General features: G+C 37.3%; 1 protein-coding gene across 4 annotated transcripts in view; it reads right to left on the bottom strand.

Annotated features, from left to right (window-relative positions):
- The window catches only part of BCAS3 (breast carcinoma amplified sequence 3), a 764,111-nt gene that overhangs the window by 348,683 nt on the left and 397,087 nt on the right, over positions 1-18,341 (bottom strand). For all 4 annotated transcript variants that reach the window (XM_011979152.1, XM_011979154.1, XM_011979151.1 and 1 more), the window contains 3 exons: positions 11,684-11,784; positions 8,505-8,701; positions 1,522-1,619 (listed from right to left, as the gene is read on the bottom strand). In XM_011979152.1, the coding sequence (XP_011834542.1) occupies positions 1,522-1,619; positions 8,505-8,701; positions 11,684-11,784 (396 nt within the window). The remainder of the gene's footprint in view (positions 1-1,521; positions 1,620-8,504; positions 8,702-11,683; positions 11,785-18,341) is intronic.

Genomic DNA, 18,341 nt, shown 5'->3' with positions numbered 1-18,341 from the left:
TATATATATATATATATTTATATATATATATGGAGTGCTACTCAGAATCTAGTATTGAATATGTCTACTTTTAATAACACAAGGTAACTGCTTTGGCAGCATGTGTTCCTAGTAGCTAGTCACTCGACAATAAAACATCAGTAATCTGGTAGTTTAAGAAGGTCTAAAAAGCCCAATCAAGAACTACTCTTGTAATCTTGAATGAAATACTTCAGGTTAAAATATGTAACATTTCCAGGGTTCAAAATTGTAAATATCATTCCAAATGGGCACAAAGTCTAGCATTCTCAGAATGTGACTATAAAAAAGATTTATTGTTTAAGTTCCCTATCTCGATATCTCATTCAATGCAGGGAAGCAATGACAGCGACTCTACACATTTCCATGCTCATTTCCAGGGGACAACCATGGTTGCCAAGTTAAAGCAGTAGGAACAAGCATGAGTCCTCTAAAGTAATAGTCTACATTAAAAATGACAGCATAGCCCTAGATGGGGCATTCAGCAAGATGCAAGGTACAATCCACTAACCAAAAAATCAGAAAGCTAAGAATATGTATAAAACTCATTAGCTTTGACACTTAAAAATACATCCACAGACAGAAGCTTTGGTCTTTTTAAAGTGACCTTCACAAATCAGTTTCGTGTTTGTTTCCATTTTCTTTCACAGTTTAAGCCTCAATCAAATCAGCAGTCTCTAGGGATTTTGAAATCGCTATAGATTAAAATCCTCTCTGACTCAACTGTTTGACTAATGCAGAGTATTTAATAATTCTACTTGAGAGAGAATTTTTGGACAAAATCCTGCCATGCGCTGTCTTCAGATGCTCCCCAGCTGCATGACAAAGCAAGGCATCACTGTCCTTATTTTATCACTTGACTTAGAGACGAGAAAATATATTACTACAGACACTTCTACCATTTAGTAGGCCTGGCTGAAAACAGTTTTATAATACTAATAGAGCAATCATCACATATAAAGGCAAAGATCTCCTCCGTACTAATGATATATATTCATAGCTTGTTTCCAAGGATAGGAAATTAATAACTGTGATAGGCCAGAGTTAAGTAAATGAATTTCTAAACTTGATGCTTTTCATAATAAAATCATTCAAGCTATAGCATTTGGACTCTTCTCTACTTCCACAGATTAGGCACTTTGATACTCAACAGGTTGAGTAAATTTAATCCATATATTGTATTTACGTTCTCTGTCAAGGTTGCTTCTCCACATTTCAGTGATCAAAGGCAAAACAGTCATCAACCCTGTAGCCTTCAATACTATATTCGTTACATTTAATCAAGTGCCAACTCCACGGCATCATTCACCAACCTTAGGAATGGGTAAAAGCATGGCATTGTTCAGCAACAAATATAGGCATAGTACTGTATTAAAACACACACACACCACAAAACAAAAAAACAAAGAAGAAAGCAAATAAATGTCATCTCTACATTGTGCGAGAAAATTAGTTAAAAATGCACAGGACTGCCCAATAAACATTTCAGAGGTGGTTTTCTACCTGAGGCAGCATCAATCACTGTGGAAACTCCCCTTCGATCAGAGACTGGACGGGATGACCCTGGCATGCTGACTGGGTCAGAGCGGACTGGCTGGATCCTGCAATGCAATTTAATTTAATTCACATATGTTACTGGATCAAAACTGTCACTTGCTGCAACAGACCTTAAATCAGGAATGCTGGAGTAGCACAATTCATTAAAGAACCATCCATTCTAAAACAAGACAAACAGGGGAGCGGCAGTCCCTAATTGCTGCCCAAGGATAAAGCACTACAAACATTCTCTACACGCCAGACCCCTTCTAACTTATCTTTGTGTGTTATTCCATAGATTTTTAAGGAAGGGACTGAAAAGCTGACATTAATTCAAAGGGATACAATAAGTAGAATAGAGAGGAAATGAAACACTGAAAATGTTTATACTGAAACCTTTGGAATTTCCAAGGGACACATACGAAGAGTTTTGAGGATCCTGAAATTCACTAATAGCACCATAGCTATTAATGTGTTCCATAAAAGGCAGCAATATGTAATTCAAAATTTTGAGATGCTCCATTAAAATCCTTTATGAAAGTTACTTTATATCTGACAGTAAGCATAGGATAACAAAGATGTACTGTGGCTGGGGTGGGTCACTACTAACTGAGCTACCTTTATAAAATTACCAACTAGCATACAAGAATCAATTAGAACCTCAGTAAATGTGCAAATTACCACATACGATTTAAAGCTGCTTAAGAACAATAAACATCCATCCAGGATAACACAGTGAAGCCCCATATCTACCAAAAATGCAAAAATTAGCCGGGCGTGGTAGCATGCACCTATAGTCCCAGCTACTCAGAAGGCTGAGGCAGGAGAACTGCTTGAACCCAGGAGGCAGAGGTTTCAGTAAGCCGAGATTGTACCACTGCACTCCAGCCTGGGTGACAGAGTGAGACTCCGTCTCAGGAAAAAAAAAAATAATAATAATAATAAACATATAAATGCCAAATGCCAGGTGTTCTTTCTAGCTGCATTAGAATAAACACTATTAACATAAAAGTATCTAGAAGATTAAAAGATCTGAAAGTCCCAGGCAACTCAGTGAAACAAAAACTTATTACAACAATGTATGTATGCATTCTGGTAATTCATTCATACTGTATTTACTGAATATTAATTGCATGTAGGCATTACTCTGGGAACAAGTAGGAACAAAACATAAAATACAGACCAATGTGTATATATATGACATAGCACATGAACATTCATGACAATGCAAAATAAAACTAAAGTGTAAATATGAATGACATAAATAATAGAAGCTCAGATTGAGGAGATGGGGGAAGACATGCAGGGTCCACATCAGAGAGAGATATTGTAGAGCTGGAACAGGGATTAGGTCTGGATATAGTAACAGTATATATGCATAATGAAGAGGAGCAAGAAATGCCCTTTAAGCACAGGACTGCAACATGCAGAAACTTAGGTTAGTGATTGAATACGATAGATTCAGGGCATCTTGAAGTGCATGATTTGGCTGAAGTATAGAGTTCATAAAGGCTATTGGTGGAAGATAAAAAGTTGATAAGAAACGTGGGACAGATGACAGAAGCCTGAAATGCCAAGTGTGTACTGCAAACTAGTTACGAAATGCATGCATTTGTTGTGAGAAAGAAAAAAAAGGAGGGAGGTATAGGATGATCTAGTACTGGAAGGTGAAAATACTGATTAACAAATATTGATCACTGCTATGTAGAACTACCCAATATTCATTCCATCCCAGCTAATTTTTCTAAGCCAATCATGGTAATCTCATGTCTTGGCAGTGGTTAGTTAGGAGATAGGTAAGCCTAAGCTAATGTGGGCCAGTTAGAAAAGAGAAATTTATTTAAAGTGTCTGGAAAAGAAGTTTCCTTGTTCTTGAGAGCAACAAAAAGCTAGCCTCTTAGATATGGTCAGTTCATTCAAAGTTATGCCCCCTTCTAGTCTAAACAACTTCCTATGTGGGCTAATACATTTCCTATAGTTAGTCAATTTATATTGGGGTTTCTGAATAATCCAGAGTTGGAGGCAGGGAGTGAATGAGGCTACAGATGAAGCAACATTGGCCATGAGTTGATAGCTGAAGCTGGATAACAGATACATGGGGGCTTATTCTAGTTTTCTTTTTATTTTAGACATGTTTGAACTTTCTTCATAAAAAAAGAGAAAAACTGATTGGGATGATGGAAACGTTCTGAAATTAGTGGGATGGATGCCAAACATAGTGAATATACTAAAACCCACTGAATTGTACACTTTAAAACCAGAGAATTTCATATTATGTGAATTATATCTCAGTTAAATAAAATAAAATAAATAGTAACCAATTTCTGAGGAGCTTCATCTTAAGTGGAAACAGAGGCTTTGGATACTCAACATCTTTTACATTATATGTTTCTCAGATCTGTTAGCAAATATTTCATTGCCCATTCTTTTTAAACACCTGCTCTGGGTAGGGAGCTTGCCTGATTCCCTTATGGATGAGAGTCGACACTATGCCCGCCTGTTTCCTATTTTGGTTAGGGGGCAGGGAGGAAGATTATCACTGCACTACATATTATTATTGATACCCTATGGGGTACAGGACAGTGTACTAGGTGTTAAGGATCAGGTGAGCCCCCAAAAATCTAAATAAAGACTTCACAATTTAAAAGAGAAAGTAAAGCCAATGGTCGGTCATAGGCCACCATGCACAGACGAGTAGAAATTAGATGAGAGAAAAGAAGTTGGGCTAGAGTGATCATAAACGAGAATGAGGAGAATCTCAATAGTCGGGTTTCTAATTGAATGCTGGGTGGAAAATGGTGGTACTAAAAAGGACTTAAAATTGATGTGAGTTAAATCTAAATTTCCCATAAAAACTGCTGTAGGGTCTTAGCCAAGGTCCCAACCAAGCTTACCTGCTGAAAGTTTAAAATATAAATTACAAATGCAGTTAATAGAAACTTATAAACCTGTTGCTCAGTATAAAGGTTTCTAAAGGTTATATGTGTCCAGTAAACAGGTTAATATTCTAATCAAACATAAACAATTTAAAGTCATTCAGTGTTAAACAAAATGTGGGGAGTTATTCAGTATTATTAACAAAAGGCAAGTCTCTGAGGAAGATTCTTAAGGACTTGGAAAAGTAGCTATATCTACTTTTAAAAGAAGCGAGTTAGAACTGTCTTAATAGAAGGACTATACCTGAGGAAAAGAGTAACAAAGACAGCTGGAGGAGGCCACTAAACAATGGGGCAAAGACCACCTAAGAAAAAGCGCAGGGTTTTATAAATAGCAGCTGGTCAATCACCAGAAAAAAACGAGACAGTGTCTTGCGCACCGTTTAGCAAAAAAACTAAATGTGTTACATAGTTGTTTAAGAGAATAAATTGGGTTACTTATTTTAAATGCTTTATTATTAACATTTAAACAACCAAATGACTGCTGTAAACACGAGTACACTGAATCACTAAGTTGAGGACTGAAAAGAATTGACTCCCTGACCATGGCTTGAGATCGTTATCTAGACCATATTTGATCATTAGCATCACTGAAAATTGGTCTTACACTCTCACTGTATTCTGTCATTATTACCTGACATCGTGGTCAAAAAATGTCACTTTTAGAAAGCTGGAGGAATCATGCTGGAACAAAAAAACAAAAATGTAGAGAAGAAAAAAACAAAATACAAAGCAGACTAAACAAATGAAAAATTCTAAACAAGGTATTGAAAGGAGATACATTCTTCTTTATGAATCATTCTTTTGTTTGTTTGTTTGTTTGTTTTTTGTTTTGAGACGGAGTCTCACTCTGTTACCCAGGCTAGAGTACAGTGGCACAATCTCGGCTCACTGCAACTTCTGCCTCCTGGGTTCAAGCAATTCTCCTGCCACAGCCTCCCGAGTAGCTGGGATCACAGGTGCGCGCTACCATGCTCGGCTAATTTTTTGTACTTTTTTAACAGAGATGGGATTTCACCGTGCTGGCCAGGCTGGTCTCGAACTCCTGACCTCGTGATCCCTGCTCCTCGGCCTCCCAAAGTGCTAGAATTACAGGCGTGAACCACTGTGCCCTGACCAAATCATTTTTTTAAGAAGATACATCAGTCAGGGGAAAGCAAAAATGTAAAAAGAGACAGCAGTTAGGAGTCTGTGAGATGTTGCTGGGGTGCTGGCATTCGGAATGGAGAGGAGTGGAAGGTTTCTAGATGTATTCTGAATATAAATGATATAAGTTGGTGAAGAATTAGATGCGGCATGTGTGAAAGGAGAGATTTCAAGGATAACCTCTAGATTCTGTCTTGAGTAGGTAGTTTGTGGAGTCATTTAAAGAGATGGGGCCAGGCGCAGTGGCTCACGCCTGTTATCCCCACACTTTGGGAGGCAGAGGCGGGCAGATCACCTGAGGTTAGGAGTTCAAGACCAGCCTGGCCAACACAGTGAAACTCCATCTCTACTAGAAACACAAAAACCAGCCAGGCGTGGTGCCGCGTACCTGTGATACCAGTTACTCAGGAGGCTGGGGTAGGAGAATTGCTTGAATCCAGCAGGCAGACGTTGCAGTGAACTGAGATCATACCACAGCACTCCAGCCCGGGTGACAGAGTGGGACTCAGTCACACAAACACACACAAATACTCACGCCTATAATCCCAGCACTTTGGGAGTCCAAGGCGGGAGGATCACTTGAGGTCACGAGTTCGAGACCAGCCTGGCCAACATGTTGAAACCTCGGCTCTACTAATAATACAAAAAGTTGCTGGGTCTGGTGGCGGGCGCCTGTCACCCCAGCTACTCAGGAGGCTGAGGCAGGAGAATTGCTTGAACCCAGGAGACAGAGGTTGCAGTGAGCTGAGATCACACCACTGCACTCCAGCCTGGGTGACACAGCGAGACTCCGTCTCAAAAAATAAAATAAAAAAAAATGAAATAAAGAGCTGAGAAAGAATAGGGGTGAGAGCAGGATTAGCGAGTGAGATGAAGAGCTGCAATTCAGACCCAAGTAGGCAGCTGGCTGTACTCTAGGTATATCTCCTGGCACCTCCTGGCAGGTACTCAGTAAATATGTGTCATATTTTCTAAACAGATACATCAGGCATAATCCAAGTTTGCAAAAGTTTTCATTTTGTTATACAATTTTTTATTGATACTGACAAAGAGAAGACAAAAACATATTTCCACTATGTAACTGGAACATATTTTCTCACTATTTTTTAAAAGGTGTGCAAGAAAAAGGTCAGAGGGTTGTTTTATATTCAAGATACACTATAGAATTTTTGGGTTTTTTTTACTTGGAATATATTGGTTTATGTTTTATTGTGTCAAAAATCACTTTTAGTTTAACCACCAATCTTACTTTAAAATGCTTTTAAATATTGAAAAGCTGTCAAGGCTACAGTAGAAGAAACAAGTTTTTTTCTTTTCTTTTCTTTCTTTTTTTTTTTTTTTTTTAATTATACTTTAAGTTCTAGGGTACATGTGCACAACGTGCAGGTTTGTTACATATGTATACATGTGCCATGTTGGTGTGCTGCACCCATTAACTTGTCATTTACATTAGGTATATCTCCTAATGCTATCCCTCCCCACTTCCCCCAACCCACAATAGGCCCTGGTGTGTGATGTCCCCCTTCCTGTGTCCAAGTGATCTCATTGATTAATTCCCACCTATGAGTGAGAACATGCGGTGTTTGGTTTTCTGTTCTTGCAATAGTTTGCTAAGAACGATGGTTTCCACTTCCATCCATGTCCCTACAAAGGACACAAACTCATCCTTTTTTATGGCTGCATAGTATTCCATGGTGTATATGTGCCACATTTTCTTAATCCAGTCTGTCACTGATGGACATTTGGGTTGATTCCACGTCTTTGCTATTGTGAATAGTGCCGCAATAAACATGTGTGTGCATGTGTCTTTGTAGCAGCCTGATTTATAATCCTTTGTGTATATACCCAGTAATGGGATGGCTGGGTCAAATGGTATTTCTAGTTCTAGATCCTTGAGGAATCGCCACACTGTTTTTCACAATGGTTGAACTAGTTTACAGTTCCACCAACAGTGTAAAAGTGTTCCTATTTCTCCACATCCTTTCCAGCACCTGTTGTTTCCTGATTTTTTAATGATTGTCATTCTAACTGGTGTGAGATGGTATCTCATTATGGTTTTGATTTGCATTTCTCTGATGGCGAGTGATGATGAGCATTTTTTCATATGTCTGTTGGCTGTATGAATGTCTTCTTTTGAGAAGTGTTTGTTCATATTCTTTGCCCACTTTGTGATGGGGTTGTTTGTTTTAAAGAGAAGACAAGAAAAGGGAGATTATATTACATTACACTGAGTCCTTCATTATCTGTTGCACCCTAATGTATCAAGTCTTGGTATAACAAACTGCTAAGCAAACTTGAGACTGCAAGTCAAAACTGTCTGAGTTGCAATAAAAAAATAAGCTAATAATAAAAAGTATAATTTGTACACCTGTACTAGGATTCCTAAAAATAAGGATGAGAGAACATGTATTATAAAAATATAAATGATAAACTATAGCTGAATGTATACCAACGTTTTTCCATCCAAAAACTTTATATAATCTAAAAGAAGAGAGATACAGGATTAGATTAAAATCACAGATGAAATTTAATTGAAAGGTGGTGCCAACTTCAGAAAGATTAGGAAAAGAATACATAATCAGATTCAAGTAGTTAGAAATATAAGCAAAGCATCAAAAGGTGGAATTGCTTGAAAAGTGCAGTGAGTATTAGGTTTAGGGAGAATATAATCTGAAAAACAAGTATTTATTGCATGTAATGTGATCCCACATGAGACCCTACATACAATCCCAAGTAATGACAGTGAATTACATGCAACAGTACATGTAGTCCCCTCAAAAGGGAAACCTAAATATTACATATGATGCTCATTCCACATGAACACATTAATCCTTTCATTCAAATCACTCCCTAGTTCTCATTTCCTACCTGAGACTGTTGAGATCAAGATCATCTGTATCAAAATCCAAAAGAGGCTGCGGCGTGTCACTCGGACCATGAGACTGCAACACAGATGAACTGGATGAGATGACTGTGGTTTGGCCTGAGGGATGGATGGTTTTGAACTGGAACTGTGGACCCATCCACAGACGTCTGTGGGGTCCAGTGTGTGTTACAATTTCAACCTGGAACAGAGTAGCAATGATGATTTAAATGGTTTGTGATCCTGATTTGAGAGACTTCACAATCCCCCATTCTTCCTCTCAACACCCGCATTCTTCAAGAAGCCCATGTTAAAGTGGGAAAGGGATAGGGCACCCATAATTAAACGGTGATGATAGTCACAGCTGCAGACATTCAAAATATCCCTCTACTGCTTTTCATCAACAAAACCAAAAAATACACTTTGTGTACATATACATACACAGACACACAAGCACACCTCACACACATATACAACACAAAAATCACATGAAAGTAAAAGGATCAGTTTCTTGCCTCATATAACTAGTGTCAGCTCCCTAGGGTCTACCTTTTCGTTCACTCTAGACAGTACTTACCATGTTGTGGGCATGCACTGAATACTACACCTATTAATCCACAGATTAAAAGTAATTCCTTCACTGAGGATCAAGCTTATGACAAATGTGAAGTTGTTCTTGAACTATGCAAGGAAAAGTAAAGGTCTGAAATAATTTTAATGCCCAAAGCCACTTTCTTTCCACAATAAAATATTATAATATTTACTATACTGCCCTAATATTACTCCAATCCACTTTTAAATGAAAAAATTATTTTATACTTTCTCTCAAACTAGATTTTTGTCTTCCAAATACCATTAATTAGTGTGTTTTCTCAACTGCCACAAATATCAACACAGGCATTTTATGTGCTACAAAACAGAAATACCAAAATGCTTTATGAATTTAATGCTCAATGGAGGGCGTAGGGAATGTTGCCAATATTTTATTAAACATTATAAAGTCAAAGAAGTGGGTAGAAAACACTTGGAAAAACCTGAAAATATATATATTACATGTTTTTTTTTTTAAACAAATAATCAACTCGAATGAGAAACTAAATATGCAAATTAGTTTAAATGTCTTGTCATTGGTACATCCACGCCTGTGCAAGTCAATGTAATTGACTTCCCACGTGCCTTATTTTTGTCCTGAGTTCTTTTATGTTTAATCACATTTCTCTGATTCTGGTGATTAATTCTTAACAAAACATAACTGAAAAGGTTCACAGAGTGTAGCCCTGTGTTTGTGAGTCCAAAAGGGCAGAAGCATCATGGTCTTTGGAACAATATTCACATTCCCACTAATCACAGGGAGAAAAATGCTCAGATTGAGGACAGTGATTTCTGATTCAAGTAGTTGTATTCAGCAATGTAAATTAGGCCACAGATAAAGCATTCTGTGTATTTTAAGCTCAAAACCATCAGTGTCACAGAGCCGAGAGGTAAACAGATGCCTGTGCAATTTCACCGAGGCGATGGCCAGATGTTCCTATTCACTCTCCTGCTGTGTGCCGGACAAACATATTGTATATACTTTCACACTGACAGCACACATTACCCCTTTTCCTAATTGAAAAGTTGAAGTGAAGGACAGTGGTTTCTCTGCCAGCATTCCTTGGACATTTTGATTCTGGAAAAAACACACGCATTTTGGGTTTACTTTATCTTCCTATCATTAAGAAAGGATGGACCACCACATGCCAGGAACTGAAAAACTTCCTGTGAATATTTTTGGTGTGATGAAATAAATACATGTTACCTAGACACTGTTTGATTTTCCAGTTTACTTTACTTTTGATTTTCCAGACTTTAGTTTTCAGGCTACCCTCCTTGAGACTCCTTGAGAAAGAAATGAAACTACAAATGGCCTCCACATTTTCTGAGGCACCTGTCTGATGAAAAGCTGCCAGATTGGTAATCTGAGATAGGTCATTAGCTTCACAAAATGATGTCAGACTTGAGGAAGACATAACAGCATTTTTAACAAAGTCATTTGTAATCCCATCATTTTGAAATCTGCCCAAGTATCTTTTATTTCAAAGTCCTTGAGATGAAGACAGCTTCACCTGGCAAGGGGAGGGATGGTCAGTGAAGCTGCTGGAGACTGGGCATGGTGGCTCTTGCCTGTAATCCCAGCACTTTGGGAGGCCAACACAGGAGGATTGCTTGAGCCTCGGAGTTCAAGATCAGTCTAAGCAACAGAGGGAGATCCTATCTCTACATTAAAAAACAAACAAACAAATTAGCCAGCATGGTGATGCATGCCTGCAGTCCCAGCAATGTTGTAGGGCTGGTTTAGAGACCACTAAAAGCAGCATCACATGGGCTTAGGAAAGGAAACCCAGAGGGCACCATCAGAACTTCTGTAGGGTAGACTGTTATATTTCCAATAGTGAAAGTATGAACTCAATCTTCGGAAAATGCTGGCTCCACAAAACAAATCCCAAAGATTGTTGAGTGGCTTCACTGTTTCATCAAGGTCAACTTTTATTTTAAACCTGATGAAAATGTGCTCCAAAGAGCCTATTTAAATTCCAAAGTCCTAGCTGGTCACAGTGGCTCACGCCTATAATCCCAGCACTTTCGCAGGCCAAGATGGGTGGATTACTTGAAGTCAGGAGTTCAAGACCAACCTGGCCAACATGGCGAAACCCTGTCTCTACTAAAAATACAAAAACTAGCCAGGCAGGGTGGCACATGCCTGTAATCCCAGCTACTCAAGAAGCTGAGGCACAAAAATCACTTGAAACCAGGAAGTAGAGGTTGCAGTGAGCCAAGGTCATGTCACTGTACTCCAGCCTGGGTGACAGAGCAAGACTCTGCCTCAAAAATTAATTAATTACTTTCAAGGCCCTAAGGCTTTAAATGGATTGGATTGTGTGAAAAATACATAGATTTTATGTCATGTGTATGGAAGCTAACATATATATACATACACACACACAAATATGTATCATGTATATGTAATATGTGTATGTACACCTGCAGCAGTATTTGTGGAGTAATTTGTAATATGGAAAGACAACTAATTCTTGATAATCCAACAAAGAGTTACCAATTCTCCCCATTTACCTCTAAGAAAAAGAATAAAAACAGTAAATTTGTTTTATTTTACTTTAATACTCTCAATATTTCAGAGTTTTACCTGGGAAAGCCATTCTTCATCTTCCTGTCCACTATGGTCAGAAGCTAAACTGTCATAAGACCCATGTCGAGTAATGGGCCCAGGACTTCCAGGGGGAACCACTAAAGGAGAAAGAAAATAGATTTAAACCACTTTATTCCATGCAGTGGAAAAACAGACATGGGCACAACCATTTTGGATACTATGGTAATCTATAAGATAAAATATAATACTTTAAAGCACAGAGGCAATTCAAACAATTATTGAACAAGTAAGAATGAAGTTCTTAGGAATAAGATACTTTAAAAAAATCTACAGGAATTTCATAATGACATCTTCTTGCAATAAAAGAAATAAACAACTAATTACATGCTAATAGCAAAAGTACACTGAAGAGCAGCGACAAATCTGTTCATTGGGGGATGATATTAGGATTCTTTAAAAGAGTTTATTTAGTAGCTTCATATAAATGCTAGGCATAAAAAATGCACATTTAATTGAAAAAATGCTTTCAGTCCTGAAAAAAATCATTTATCCAGAGAAATACATCATCTTTCTTAGATACCTGGGTAGTTTTCATGATTCTTAAGTGGTATGACATAGTCAAATTATAAACAGCCTACTTTTTCACTCAAATAGGAACATTTGCTTAGTAAAACAATACAATGACTCAAAAACATTTACTGAGTTCCTAATATGAACCAGACATTATCTCCTCAAAATCTTAGTCTCTTCTTTGGAAGCTACGACTCACCCACTCTGTCTCTATATCTCTAAAGGTATTTTTTTCTTTTCTTTTCTTTTTTTTTTTTAACAGCACTTTTAGGTTCACAGCAAAGTAGAGCTAAAGATACAGATATTTCCCATATAACCCCCCAACCTCATACATGATTTTATTTAATCTTTTTTTTTTTTTTCTTAAGAGATAGGATCTTGCTATGTCACCCAGGCTGGAGTGCAGTGGCATGATCATAGCTCACTGTAACCTCAAACTTCTGGGCTCAAACCATCTTCTCACCTTAGTCTAATAAGTAGCTGAGACTACAGGCGTGAGCTACCATGCCTGTCCAAAATTTTCTTTTTTGTAGAGACAGGATCTCACAATGTTGACCAGGCTGGTGTCAAACTCCTGGCCTCAAGTGATCCTCTGGCTTTGGCTCTCAGAGTGCTGGGATTATAGGCATGAACTACCATGCCTGGCCTACCATTTTAATACCCAGAGAAATCAAGCAATGAAGTACTGGGAGGAATAGAGAAAAACAGGGGAGGTAAGTAGGAAGAAAAGTAAGAAAGTAAGAGACGATCATTAAAGAAGTGTAGAAGAAATAGAGAAGAATGAGAAGCTGAAAACAACCTTCATAATTTCCACCACCCAGAGACATTTATATATACACATCAACACACAAAAAGTTCCTCGAGTTAGATTCCTCCATATGAAATCAGAGGATGTAAATATACAAATTTCTTAATATGTATTCCCAGAGTTATACACTTACCCAAGCAGTGAAAGAGAATGCCAACCTCATTGAGTTCTTGCTAGAACAAGGTAGTATTTTGAAAAACTGTATCTTAGTGAAACAGATACAAATCAAGTAGACAAAGCATAACCTAGGGCAAGATTTTAAAAGACACAGACTCACAAAAAGCTTATCTTAACTTGCTGCAAGAGGAGAAATGCTAATTCAGTGAATTACTCAACAGAGGCATACATAGTATTAAAGTGTAAGATCTGCAGTAGTCAAAACTTTTAGCTGCTAGTTCTTCAAAATCATAGTTTTACAGCCAACAGGCATGGTGGCATTTGTACAAAACACAAATGATCACAAAAGCATACACCTACATTCTTGTGATGATAAATGATATCAAGAAGAAAAGAATACCACAATATCTATTATTTCAGCATTCTTTTGGAAATAATTGATACACATTGAAAGGCTGATAAGTAATGATGTTTTCAAAAGGTTATCTTTACACCACTAAATTCTATATTAATTCTTACTACAGAAGAGAACAAGAGGATCCTTGAAATTCCCACCCCTTAAATACTAGTGAAAAATGTGAATATGGACAAATATGTAGAGGCTGGAAAGCAGATGAGGGCAGAGAAGATTTTAAAGAGGTGAGGTAATATGTTATACAAATATCTGAAGGAAAGGTGTGACAAAGGGAATGTTAAGTACAAAGATTTTGAGAAATAAAGGGAATCAGTAACAGTTAGGAAGCCACTGTGGTTGGGTGGGGTAAGCCATGCTGTGAGTGCAAGATGAGTCAGTAAGGCAAAGGAGGTAGGACCAGCAGATTACTGTGGGGTTTTCCTTTTTTTTTTTTTTTTTTTTTCTTTTTTTTTTTTTTTTTTTAAGTAATAAAGCTCGAGTAATATGATGGAAAGCAATTGGAAATTTTTAAGTAGAAGTGAGCAACCACACCTTACATAACTAGCTGGTACCTAACGTGAATTTCTCCAAAAGTTTATGTTGTGTTTTATATTTGCTGAGCCTAGACTAGTACATGTCACAGAATAAGCACTCAATAAGTATTTACTGGGTGGTTGGAGTTTGGGATTCTGTACTAAGTAAGCAATGGCACTAGAATGGCTGGACACTTGTTTATCCATCAACAAAATAGGGATAATGTATTATAACGTCTGGGATTAGCTTCAAAATAACCCAGTGGCAGGGATAGAGGTGGGAAGTAGAATTACAGATGAAAACAAGATTGGTCATTAGTTGATCATTGTCATAGCTGACTCATAGGTACATGGAGGCTCATTATACTATTATTTTCTAGTTTTGTATATGTTTGGAATTTTCCACAGTGAGAAGGGAGAAAGATCCTCTCTGCCCTCATTAACTTTCCAAGGGAAGTAATAAAGATTCCAAATATACCTCTAGAAATAGTATCATAAATATGCATCCCAAAATCCTAAAGAGATTGTAAGAATTTCCATCACCTCTTTTCACTAAAAATAGTTTTCTAATTAAGCATGCTTGGAAGCCATCAGAAGACGGGCAATATAAAAAAATAAATCTGGTGGGATAATATTTTTCAACATTAAATAAATATCCTTCCTTGGCCCCACCATTTTTTCCATGTTTGATACATTTTTATTACTAAATTGGATAAAAGCACAAACATCAAAATAGGAGAAGCTTAAAACTAGAAGCTAACTATAATCCAAATAATTTTGAAAAGTCTGAAAGAAGAGTGCAATAAGGGAACATATTTTTTCACAATAAATTAATCATTACTTGGCACTGTGGTGTTAACCATACAACTAGATATATTTCTGTTCATAATTGGTAATGTAATATATTTATTAAAATCTGTTGGTCTTCCTATTATATTCAGTATTGGATTCTCTACACGGTTTTAGGAGTTACAATATGTAGCATGGAATACCTTAGAACAGTCCCAACAGTATACCGAGCCAGAACCTGCTTCATCCAAATGTGGTCCTCAGACCATCAATATTGACTTCCCTGGCAGAGCTTGCTAGAAATAAATAATTTCAGGCTCCACCCACCCAGCCCTACTGAATGACAATCTGTATTTCAACAAGATCCCTAGGTAATTTCATTACACATTAGAATTTCAGAGCTGTGTTATACAGGAGTATACTCACTGCCATTCCTCTAAAATAGATCAGTAGTAAAAGTTTGGAGAATCTACATTATTCTTTAAAAGGAAAAATATGAAAAACTGGTTTTCATTTGAGAGCTTAGGAGGAAAATAATTAGCTACTTATTACCATTTCAAAAATCTAGACAAGAAAATTCTGAAATAAGCATGGTTATTATGAGATTGTTAGCTATAAATTATTAGAAAATTTAAAATAGAAAGGTACTATCATTTTCATAGGATTTACTTTTTGTCCACTTGTTATCCTTCTAAACTCTTCACTATAACCTCGAATTTCAGTATAAATGGCCATGATAGCAGAAAAGCCAAGCTCTGTTTGCCATGGCTGATGTTGGGGGACATATCAAGCCAGTACGTGCATATGTTAAAGTGACAGATCTAAAATGTTCAGCTTACCAGTATTTAACACTTTTCTTAGTTTTTGTTGTAGTTGTTGTTGTTTTAGTCAAAGGTGGTTGAGTGTTTGGAAATGACCTTAGGTGGCTTTTGTTTTACAGATATGACCTGCCAGCATCACAAAACTTTTGGACAAAGAAATCAGTAAGTCTCTTGATTTTAGTCAGTCTACATATAGTACTGAAAAGCTTTGTGACAAGTAATTCTTTCTGTTACCAGGCTGCCTGTGTAAATACAGAAGGCCAGCCTAGGAGACAGGATAAATTATCTGTGGGAAGGGCTCATAGTCAATAGCCAATATTCTAGTTTAAAATTCGTTCTCAAATGCTTTGGGCACAAAAAGATAAAAATAAACTAAGTTTTTGCTCTTTTCATACAGCATAAATTTTCTTAGTTTGTACTAACACATTCTCATACTACAAAGGTAATTTCGTGGAAGAATGTTCCTTTTGATATTGAATGATCTGAAATTACACAAATAGAACTATACATTCAAAAAAATTCTCATGTGAATAACAAAAAAGACAAGTTCAACAACAACAAAAAAGTTTCCTTTCTTTCTTTTTTTTTTTTTGACACAGGGTCTCACTCTGTCACCCACGCTGGAGTGCAGTGGCATGATCTTGGCTCACTGCAACCTCCACCTTGTGTTCAAGCGATCCTCCCACCTCAGCCTCCCGAGTAGCTGGAACTACAGGTGCTAATTTTTGTATTTTGAGTAGAGACGGGGTTTTGCCATGTTGGCCAGGCTGGTCTTGAACTCCTAACCTCAAGTGATCCACCCGCCTCAGCCTCCCAAAGTGCTGAGATTACAGGCATGAGCCACCACACCTGGCCTGAAAGTTTTGCTTTCTTGCAGGTGGACACTGAATAGTAGGTCTAATTTGGTTTTTGTTTTAAAAGTCCCAAAACAAAAGCAGCTTAAAACCTAATTAAAATGAATTTTAAAATCTGTGCACTAAACTACCAGTCTCTGGCACCATTTTCTGTTTTCTGTCCTTGTGGTGCAGGTTCTTCTCTGTTTCTTCTTTTGTTCTTTTCACTGGCTCAGCTGCACCATTCTCCATCACATTCATCATCACTACCAAATTCAGTTTACCTGCCCTGAAACTGTACTTTCCCTTTCGCAAACCCAGGCTGGGCAGCTTTATTACTCTTTCCTTTTCCTGTAAATCTGCAACCTTCGACTTCCATTTATTTGGGGATTCTTGTTGATCTTGCATGATTTTTTTCAATGCTTCTTTTTCATCTCTCCTTCTACTATTTCCCAAGTCACTTCTTTGGTTTTTTAATTGTGGGTTACCATTATTTGTGTCTTTGGCTTTACTTAATGCTTCTTTGGTTTTTTCTTTAAATAGAATTATCCTCTCTTTTGCTCCTCTGCCAAAGGCTATCCCTTTTATTCCACCACTTGCATTTATTTATGTTAAAAATTTTCTCCCAATCCAGGTAGGAAGAACATTCTATGTTTACTGCCTTGGGAAGGAATGACATACCAGTTCACATGGAAAAAAGAATTTACAACCGTGATAAAAGGAAAGTATGATAAGAGCAAAGTTTCCATGCTTCTAACCACTCAAACACTAGGAATGATACCCTGAGATTGGAGCAAGATTGGCAGAGACAGAAAGGGGAAAAAAGACAGTCACAAAGAGGAGTGGGAAACAACAGAATCCCAGAAAAAGTTTTAGGGACCAATGACTGTGAAAACTTACGTCTTCATTCTTGGGCAGAGTTAAGGGAAGTGGCAAGAGATCCCACATGGTACAAGAGTAGAAACGGTGTGCACATAGTGTGTCCGTACAGCCAGGTCTGTGACAACCTTATCATGTTCCCCATAGCTTGGAGGAGAATAATGTTTCATACATGTACAAGAATAATACAGACGTAGTCCAGAGAACTGACAGGAGCTGGATGAGAAACAACAATGGATGCTGCAGAGACCTATATGAATCAATGACGAATGATCTGGTGGGGAAATGGGACATGTCAGTGGTGGCAATTAGGGCAAAATGTCCCCAAATCCCTTACCTCATACTTTTATACCCTGTAAACCCTAGAGAATTTAGATGTAACTTTGGAGGCGGTATAATTGATTGAGATTAATTTTTCCACCTTTCTTCAAATGGAGGTACTAAAAAAACCTAATAGAGTTTATTTAAAGAAAAATAAAGTTACATATCTTGCAAATCCAAGTTCAATGGACCAAGATACAAAATAGCTACCCTAAAGAAAAATGTTTAGTATCTTTATATTTACCAACTGTCCTTAGATAATTAATAAACTTGGTACAAGGATATAAATCTTGCCATGTTCTTAGTACAGTAATTTTCAAACACACCTTATCTGCCAAACTGAAAAGGAAATACTATCAATTTACTTTAGAGAGTACAACTTCAAACGTACTGCCTCTACTAGACACAGGCATTTGCTAAATATAGATCAAGAAGCAAGGGCAGGTTGAGTAGATCATTATGAGGTAATTGTGAGCCTGTCTGTTTTTAGTGTTTATAAGCAAATCATGTTTACGGTAAGTAAATAAGAGCTTTAAAAAAATCACTAACGGTATTTTTCTTATAGGAATATATGGGCTTCTGTGTATTATGTGTGTGTGTGTCTACACACACACACACACACACACACA

This window comes from Mandrillus leucophaeus, unplaced genomic scaffold (assembly GCF_000951045.1).
Source record: "Mandrillus leucophaeus isolate KB7577 unplaced genomic scaffold, Mleu.le_1.0 Scaffold20, whole genome shotgun sequence".
Lineage (NCBI taxonomy): Eukaryota > Metazoa > Chordata > Mammalia > Primates > Cercopithecidae > Mandrillus > Mandrillus leucophaeus.
This window is presented reverse-complemented; position numbering and strand designations above follow the sequence as displayed.